We start from the raw sequence: 9,157 nt of genomic DNA, 5'->3' as shown, positions 1-9,157 counted from the left end.
GGGCACCGCCCGCGGCACGTGACGCCGGCGCCTCTGTCACGAGGCGGGGCGGGGCGGGAGGAGGCTCCTCGCGGCCAGGCGGAGGGGGTGGGGCTGGGGGACGGTCCCGCACGCGCCGCGCCTTCCGGCGGGCCCCGCCCACCGCTCCGGCCCGCCCCCGCGCGGCCCGTGCGCCGGCACGTGGCGAGCCACCGCCCTCGGCGCCCCCCGGCGCCCGCACCTCCCCCCACTGGCGCCCACCCGGGACGGACACCCACCGGTGACCCGGCCTCACGGCGAGGTGGGCGCCACCCGGCACCCAACAACCACCCAGGCCAGACACCCCCACCCGGGATCGGCACCACCCCGGGCCCGCCCGCTGCCAGTCGCACCCATCCAGCGCCCACAGCCCTCCAGCGCCCCGGGGCTGCACCTACCCGCGACGCCCCCGCGGAAGACACAGGCCCTACCCCGCACCCATCCCAGCCCCGCCCAGCACCCCCCGCCCCCCAGCGGCTAGGGCGCAGGGGGCAGCTGCACCCCGGGGGCTGCTACCCGAGACCCCCCAGGAGCACAGTGACAGGGACAGGCAGCGCCAGGCTCGGGTGGGCACTGGCGCAGAGGCACAGCCTGCCGTGCCTGGGCCACACACCTGGGGGGCACAGCCGGGCGAGGTGTGGGGAGACCCCCAGGAGTGCAGGAGCACCCATGGCACCCTACAACCTGTGCCCAGCCCCTGCTACTCGGGGTCTGCGCTGTGCCTGTCCTTGCCAGGCAGCAGGTACCCCCGAGGGGATCAGAACCCAGCCCATGCCCCCAGCACAAGGGTACTGCAGCGCTAGAGTCTCCGCACAGTTTATTTCCTGGACTCTCAGTAACAAAACCAAACAAAGTAGGATTTTTTCCCTCCCCTCCCAAACCACCTACCCACCCCACACCCTCCACCCACCCCACCCCCCACTCAAACATCATAGTTGGGGTTCTTGCGTAGAATAACAAATCCCTCCAGGATGGGCGTCACAGGTACGTGCTCCTCTGTGGCCAGCTCTGCCCGCTCCCCATGTGCCAGCAGCACCGGTGTCGTGTGAGTCTGGAAGCCGGTGATGGTTTTAGGCTTGCCCGCCTGGCCCACCACATCCACAGCCTGCGAGAGAGGAGCGAGGTAAATGCCAGGGACACGCAGGGATGCTGGAGCACCCCATCCCTGGCTCTGGCTGCCCCTTACCTGTCCTACCCGAACTGACACGGGCAGAGGTCGCAGCTCCTCGTCAAAGGTAACCAGCATGCGGGGCTGCATGGCAGCAACGAGGCCGTAGAGAACATAATGGGACTTGCCCAGGATAACTGGAGGGGAGACAGGAGTAAAGGGGCTGAGTGACGAGCACCTCATGGGGCAGAGGGGGGCTGAGCCCACCGTACTCACTGTTGCGCACATCCAGGAAGGACACAAGGACGGTCAGCAGCCCGGCCACGGCCACCTGGCTCATGAGCTGGCGATCGCTGTGGTACGGGCACAGGGTGAGTGTCCCCTTGCCCAGGTGGGTCAGGCCCTGGTGTGGCAGAGAAACCAGGTGAGAGAGCAGTGGGGCAACGCCTGGAACCCCCACAGCCCTGCCTAGCAGGAAGGTGACACCCCCAGGACATCCCTCCCCTCCCACACCCAGGGAAGGGACCCCAACCCACCCCTTCCCCACCAGGAGTGGCAAGCGCAGGATCATCACCTGGGCTAACCGCACCATGAAGAGGTTGTTGGGGTCCTTGGCATGGTACTGAGCAAGCTGCCGCAGCATCGCTGCCAGGCGGGCGTTGTTGGTACCTGGGGAAAACACGGTGCAGGCAGAGTAGAGCACACAGCTCAAGTCTCCCACCTTCCCCCCCATACAAACCCCGAACTGTGCTGTCCCCCTAGGCTTACCGCTGCCCACCATGCCCATGGCAAAAATGGAGTTGTAGGAGACCTCAGGGTCAGCATCGTGGGAGAACTTGCTGAGAGTGTCGAGGATGTTGAGCCGGGGGTTGGAGACAGAGATGAGCGCCAGAGCCAGGGGCACAGCACGTCGGAGGGTGGGCTCCCCATACCGCAGCTGTGCAGAGGGGAAGTGGGTGTTACACTCCACTTACCAAGGACAGCGAGGTCTAAAGAGATGCATAGCAACACCCAGATCCTTTCCCGGCTCTGTGCTGTCCCCCCAGCATCACTCACCAGGTGGCCAAACGTGCGCAGGGCCATCTCAGCGCCAATCTCCTCACCCATGGCAATGAGTGCAATCCCCAGCACTGCTACGCCCTGTGGGGACATGGGCACTGAGCACCAGGCAGGGAGCACCCAGCCCAACACTCAAGTTCTTACAGCCCCTGCATCCACCCTGAGCCCAAGGGGACAGAGAGCAGGGAATGCTGCTGGCGACTGTTTTCCTCCAGCTCTGATCCCACAAGGGCCTTAGGGAACCCCCCAAAGCCAGCTCCTGCCCCACGGACACAGGTCCCAGTCCATGTTTCCCCACCTGGTGAGCCCCCATGTCAGCTGAGCTCTCCTTCTTCTCCTTCTCTTTCTTGTCTTTTTTGTCCTTGTCCTCCTCTTTCTCCTTGGAGTCAAAGTGTTCACTGCAGATGTGCAGGAGCTGTTGCACCTTCAGGACATTCCCCGAGCCTTGGGGGAGAGCAGGCGGCCAAGATTAGCACGTGGAGGGCCTGGGACCCGCTCCTGCCTCCCCCACCTCGATCAGCCCAACCCACCCGCGTAGGCGCAGATGTCCACCAGTGTGTTGGCGAAGCTGCGGAATGGCTCCGACACCACCTCCAGCGCTGCCAAGATGGCCTCGATCGCCTCTCCCTTCCCTGCAGAAAAAGGCACAGTGGTTAGAGGACAGCAGAGGAGGGATGCTCCCAGCCTGTCCCCCAACCCGTGAGCCACTGGCACTGCCTAGCCTTACCCAAGTGGTTCAAGCCCAGGCCGAGTGGCAGCCACCGAGCATACGTGTCCTTCAGCTCTGTCTCAGATTTCTCCATGATGGTCTGGAGGATGGTTGAGGTGACGTCCCCATTGCAGGAGCCCACCGATATCATTCCACAAGCCAGGGCAGTCACACCAGCCACCTGGTGAAGGAAGGAAGAAGACATGTCGTACATGGGGACAGCGCAGAGGGAGCTGGCTCAGAGCTTGGAGCCAGGTCTGAACAGTCTGACAGCTGCCCAGCCCGAAAGAGCACTGGGTACCCTTGGTCCTCACTTTGTGCAAAAAATTTGGGCTTACTGGGAGATCTGATGGCCTCCTAGCCTCCCATGTCTGCTGCAATCCCATCATGGGAGCAGCTCAGATGGGGAAAATAGGGTCCTGCTCTTCTGGCACAGCACAGCACCAAGCAGGGACACATAGCCTTGCTCTTGGAGCCCAAACACACTGCAGGCCAGCCCCTGCATTCCCAGGAGCTGCTGGAGACCAGGCATGGAAGCAGGAACCCCAGGCAAATTCTGCCTTGTTCCCTACCTCCATGCTGGACTTGGAGTCTCCCATCACAGGTAGCAGCAAAGTCAGGACGTCCTCACGGTTGGAGCCTGCGTAGGCCAGCCCCAGCCTGCGGAGAGTCCAGAGGAGCGTGAGGGGGTGGCTGTGCCACCCCGTGCAGCACAGGAAGGCTGGGGCTTACCAAAAAAGCCCTTACCCAAAAATGGCTCCGATCCTCATGGTGTTGCTGTTGTGGAGGACGTAGTCAGACAGGAGGGCCAGGGCAGGGTCACACTCGTTCCTCACCCCTGAGTTGACAATGCCACAGGCCAAGAGGGCTCCGGACTGCAAGGCAGAAGCACCCATCATGCGCTGGCCAGCAACACACAAAGCTCCCTGCCAGCCAGTGACTAATGCCATACCACCATTACGTCCACTCCCTGGGATGGGCAAGTTGGTACTAAGCGAGCAATGTCACTCTGGATCCAGCTGAGCAGTCCAAAGTTCATAGCTCTGTGACCAGGGGACCCCAAAGGTGCCTCAGGCAGTCCCCAAGAGCCCCCCACCCTGCTGTGAGCTGCTCAAAAACCTGGGACACAGGGCATCAGACCTCTCTCCGGACAAGAGCTGAGCCACACAGCAGACCAAGGCAAAGTCAACTGTCACCCCCCGCCAGCCAGTGCCCCACACAGCCACAGAGCCCGCACTGGGATCAGTGCCACCGACCTTGATGTAATCCTCTGAGGAGTACAGGTACTTGTCAATCTGCGTGAGCCCCCCATCCACGTCCCACAGCAGTATTGTGCCCAGCGAGGCTGCGGCACTCAGCATCCCTGCAGTTCCAGGGGAGAAGAGTCCACATCAGCCCTGAATCAATGTGTCCTGCCTGGGGCTTGTGGCAGCCAGGGACACAGAGCAGCCCAGCGGCAGCCACGCTGTGCAGCCCCCCTTTCAGCAGGTCCCCAAAAGGGAGAAGGTAGCAACCCCAAGCCTCAGGGCACCTCCAGCCCTGCCCACCCAGCTCCCTCACCGTGGTCCTTGTTCTTGTACAACCATTTATTGCCATCATCTGTCAGCAGCTTGTCCTGTCCGAATGCAGCATTCACGAAGCCGTTCACAAAGGAGGAGGCCAAATTCATCCGGGCTGAATCCACTTGGGAACCGCTCCCCCCAAACCCTGGGGAATGATGTCAGGGTGAGCCAGTGACAAGAGAAACCCTGCCAGCCCTCCACCGCACAGCCATCCCACGCCATGGGGGGACAAGGACCTGTCCCACCCACCAGCAGGAAGGAGAAGCTCAAATCCACGGCAGGCAGCTGGGTCTGCTCCACAGCAGGTCAGGGACTGTGGGCAGGCCACCTGCCCACCTCGGGGTACACAGCTGACTGCACCGGCCCGCAGGTTGCGTTGCAGCCCCAGTAACTCCCCACAGGCAGGGACAATAGAGGCCACAGCAGAAGCCCTTACGGTTATTTTCCAGGTGGGTTTTGTAAATATCGTCTGGCACTTTGGGCTCCATGATGTCCAGCTGCAGAGATGAGGGAAAAGGGGGTTACCTCCCAGCCAGCACACCCCAGGGCAGCTGCCTGGGGCAATGGCACCTCTCCAGGAGGTGCCTGGCCAAGCTCATAGGGGTGAAAGATCTCTTCCCAGACCTTGTGCAGAGCCTGGCAGCCCAGGGCTCTTTTCCCAGCTGGGACACTCACCTCTCTGGCCAAAGCCAGGAAGTTGCTGTTGAGCTGGACGTTGGACATGATCTCAGTCAGGTCCTCGTACTCCTCCACATCCTCATTCAGCTCCAGGAAGACCCCGTGGCGGCCCAGCATAAAGGCCATCTGCTTCTGGACAACTCTGCACATAGGGGAGAGGTTTCACGAGTGCCCAGACCCCAGCAAGCCCCAGCACATATACATCTTCACCAAACGGTGAGCCAACTTGCCCTGTTCTAGAGGCACACAAGAGCAGTCCAGACACAACCTGCTCTGGCCCATCTTGATTTCAAGGACAAAAGCCTCAGTCCAAAGCCCCAGACAACTCCAGTGGTGGCAGGATCCAACCCAACTCTGCCCAGACAGGGAGCCATGCCCCACCACGATGTGCAAAGACCCCAGAGGGTGGGCAACAAGTCTCTGCTTACACATCTTTGCAGGAAGTGAAGATGTCCTCCACCAGCTCCACGTCATTGAGCATTAGAGCCAGGCGCAAGGCTTCAGGGTAGCGGCTAAACTTGCGGAAGATGCCCAGGGCACAGCGCAGGAGAGCAGAGTTCTCAGGCTCTGGGACATAGCTTACACAGCTTCGAGGAGGAGACAGACACAAGGGTGATGACAATGCCAGGCAACCTCGGTCCAGCAGGGACCATGCCCCCCTCCAGCGCCTCAGCCTGCCAAGCCCCCTCACCTGGTCAGGTAGAGGCACACTTTGGAGTAGGCATTGTCATCAATGTACTTCTCCAGCATGTCCATCTGCTCAATCTCCATGAGCAGGTCACAGGCCTCGTGCTCTGCGTTGTGGGCCATGTTGTAGGGAACGATCTCCTTAACCAGGGTGAGGAGCGTGTCCCTCTGAGCCTTGTCAGCCTCATCAATCTCCTGCCACTCCTTGGCCACCTCCCCTGCCAAGTGCCTGTGGGGACAAAGGGACATGACTGCCACAGAAGCCAGGTGCACCCAGCCCAAAGGATAGGGAGAAGCTGCTGCCAGTTGGCTGGGGCTGCGTGTTGTTTACAGAGGGTGCACATTCCTGCAAGAGCTTATGGGGGACAAGCTCAGAGGAGGAACAGGGTTAACAGCAGAGATTACAGAGGCCATAGCAGCAAGATCTCTGTAGCTAGCAAATCACTGTGGATAGAGGATGAGGTGACACACGTGCAGGCATGAGAGGGACAGCTGAACACAATCCCAGCAAGTCAGGACACCTCCCAAACAGGCCAGTGTGAAAGTGCCCAAGGAAATCCCCCTGAGCCCTTGTCCTTCCCCAAGCCCTGCTCCCCACTCAGGCTTACCTGACATATTCATGCCCCCAAGATGCCAGCTCCTCCTGGGAGCCCACCAGCCGGTACTTCAGACACTCACGCTCCCCGCTCATGGTCATGGCCAGAACAGAAATGATGTCTGCAGCAAAGCGCTGGGGAAAAAATGCAGAGATCCAGACACATGGAAACAGGGGTAGCCAAGGACACAACACCCTCCCTGCATCCACAAGCCATCATCACAGGCAGCAAAGGCACAACCCTGGCAAGTTTTAACCCACCAAAGAAAATCACAGAGGCTGATGTTAGACCGCAGGGTCCAGAGGACTCAGCGGTCACCTGCCCCAGCACTGTCCCTCCAGCCACATGGGATGGTGGGGCCAAGAGCCTTTACCTTGTTCTCTCCTGGAGCCATGTTCTCATAGATCTCCTTCAATTTGCCATAATGGGGCCGTAGGAACTTGAGCGGTTTGGGAACAGAGGTCATGGAGGTGGTAGAAGAGCGGATCTGCCTCCGCAGCTCCTCCAGGGCTGGGCGGTAGAGGGATGTATCTTTCTCCTGCAGAGGCAAGCTGCCTGTCAGAGAGCAGAGGGCTGGTTCTTGCACCACCACCCTGCCAGCCCTCCCCAAACACAGCCATGGCTCTGAGCAGAGCAGCCCCTCCCCTCAGGGCTGCCTTCTTCAGCCCAGGCACTGGAGAGGGAGGGCACAGTGGGGCAGAAAGCCACCCACACAAGGGGGAGGAAGAGGTCCCTTGGGCACGGGTCAGACAGGCAGCAATGCTGGGGGACAGAGCACAGCAGACAAGTGGTGGCCCTGCTCAAGATGAAACTCCCCCACCACCACTGCACAAGGAACAACCATAAGCAAGGGACAGACAGACTCAAGTCCTGGCCAGGGCTCCTGGCTCCACAGCTCCTTGCTGAAAGCATGCCACAGACTTACCCCCAGGCGCTCCACCAGCATCTCCAGCTCATCCTGCAGCTGTTTGTCCTCCTCAGACTGCCAAAATGCACAGGAGAAAGCAGAGTTAAGGGTGCCAAGCACAGACGCTCCTAATGAGATGGGGGAAGATGGTGGGGGGTGTCACACCAAGCAACACAAGGATCTGGACACAGCAAGACCCTCCCCGCCCAGGGCACCATCCTGCCCCAATGCTGCCGGGGGGGTCAACGCTCCTGTTACAGGGGATATACCCCCCCAGAGACCGCCCTTCCCTGGTGGCGAGAAGTGCCTCCATTACCCCGGGCTGTATGGAAACAGCTCCATGGAGAGGGGCACAGGAGGGGGTGTGTGTGTGTGTGTGTGTGTGTGCAACCTCAATGACAGCAGCCCCCCTACCCAGCAGCAGCTCCCCACATCCCGAGGGGACCCCCAGTGCCAAGGCCAACCCTGTGCCGGGTAAAGGGGGGACCCCTGCACAGTCCCCGCCGTCACACATGTGCCCCAATTACATCATGGGTCCCCTCACTCCACTCCAGCAGCAGCCGCCGGAGCCCCCTGCCCCACGGCACACACACAGCTCTCCCCCCCAGGGCGGGGAGCCTTCAGCTGCGTCACGCGGGCACCCCCAAGACGTCACTGCCCCCTCGGGAGGGAGCCCCTCGCCTCAGTGACGTCACTGCCCCCTCCGGAGAGAGCCCCTCGCGCCCGGTGACGTCACACGGCCTCGCCGGAGGGAGCCCGGTGACGCTGCAGGCGCCCCCGGAGGGGTGCCGGCCGCCCCGTGACGTGGGATGACGTCCCGCCCCGCCGCTGACGCGATCCCGGCCGGGCCGTGACTCAGCTGCGGCCCGCGGCGCGGCGGCGCTCACCAGCTCCTGCTCCTTCTCGGGCCCCGCGGGCGGCTCCCGGCGGTCCCGGCCCCAGGGCGGCGTGGGCTTCTCGTCGCCGCCGGACCCGGGACCGCCCTGCACCCGACTCTGCCCGCCGCCGCCGCCCGCGTCCATGGCCGCTCCGCCGCGAACTCGCCGCTGTGCGCCTGCGCGCCGCACCCGCCCACCGCCAATCGCCGCCCGGCGCCGCCGTGACGACCCCGCCGCGCGCCGGAGGCGGGGGCGGGGCCGGGGGCGGGGCCGGGGGGCGGGGCTGGGGGCGGGGCCGGGGGCGGGGTAGGGGGCGGGGCGGCCCCACGTGCCGCGGCGCTGCGCAGCGCTGGGCGGTGGCACCGGCACCGGCACCGGCAGCGGCCCGGCCCGGCCCGGCACTGCCGGGGAGCGCAACCAGCCGGGGACGGGGGCGTGGACCCGGGGCTCCACCACCCTGGCACCAGGCGCCGGTGCCACCCCAGCCGGGCAAGTTAAGTGGCATTGCCCGGGACTGGCAGGGGCCACGACGCGCCACGGGCACCCGTGGGCACATGCACGCACCCACACACACACACCCCCCCACACACACCCCTCCTGCACACACGTGGCGCCCTGTGCCCCAGGCAGCGGCTTGGGCAGGTGGCACTGCCTCGGCCAGCCCCACCGGGCAACTTCCCCTCCCCTCGGGCAGCACCCAGACTGCCCTCCCTGGGGAGTCCCGGGCAGAGGTGGAGGTGCCAGCCGTCCCCCCACGGAGGGTTTTCGAGGCACCGCTGCTGCGCACACCCGGGCACCCACACGGCCACCCTGTGCCCTGCGCCCCCAGGGTACCTGCACCCAGACATCCTCACAGGCCACTGCTCCCCTGGCAGCACCCCAGGCCCCGAGTGGGTGACCTGCGGTGACACCCTGTCCTGGGCAGGTGGTGTGGCAGGGCTGGGAGGTGCTGAGG

General features: G+C 63.4%; 1 protein-coding gene across 1 annotated transcript; it reads right to left on the bottom strand.

Annotated features, from left to right (window-relative positions):
• Window positions 1-818: 818 nt before the first annotated feature.
• PSMD2 (proteasome 26S subunit, non-ATPase 2) lies at window positions 819-8,403 on the bottom strand. The gene is made up of 21 exons (XM_037407589.1): window positions 8,212-8,403; window positions 7,343-7,399; window positions 6,791-6,955; window positions 6,430-6,551; window positions 5,826-6,050; window positions 5,563-5,721; window positions 5,132-5,276; window positions 4,893-4,953; window positions 4,455-4,601; window positions 4,151-4,257; window positions 3,642-3,769; window positions 3,467-3,554; window positions 2,913-3,075; window positions 2,716-2,817; window positions 2,484-2,629; window positions 2,183-2,266; window positions 1,895-2,063; window positions 1,701-1,795; window positions 1,403-1,529; window positions 1,205-1,323; window positions 819-1,123 (listed from the first exon to the last, which is right to left on the bottom strand). The coding sequence occupies exons 1-21, from the start codon at window positions 8,344-8,346 to the stop codon at window positions 941-943; spliced, it is 2,727 nt and encodes a 908-aa protein (XP_037263486.1). The 5' UTR covers window positions 8,347-8,403; the 3' UTR covers window positions 819-940.
• Window positions 8,404-9,157: the final 754 nt, after the last annotated feature.

This window comes from Falco rusticolus, chromosome 13 (assembly GCF_015220075.1).
Source record: "Falco rusticolus isolate bFalRus1 chromosome 13, bFalRus1.pri, whole genome shotgun sequence".
Classification (NCBI taxonomy): domain Eukaryota; kingdom Metazoa; phylum Chordata; class Aves; order Falconiformes; family Falconidae; genus Falco; species Falco rusticolus.
This window is presented reverse-complemented; position numbering and strand designations above follow the sequence as displayed.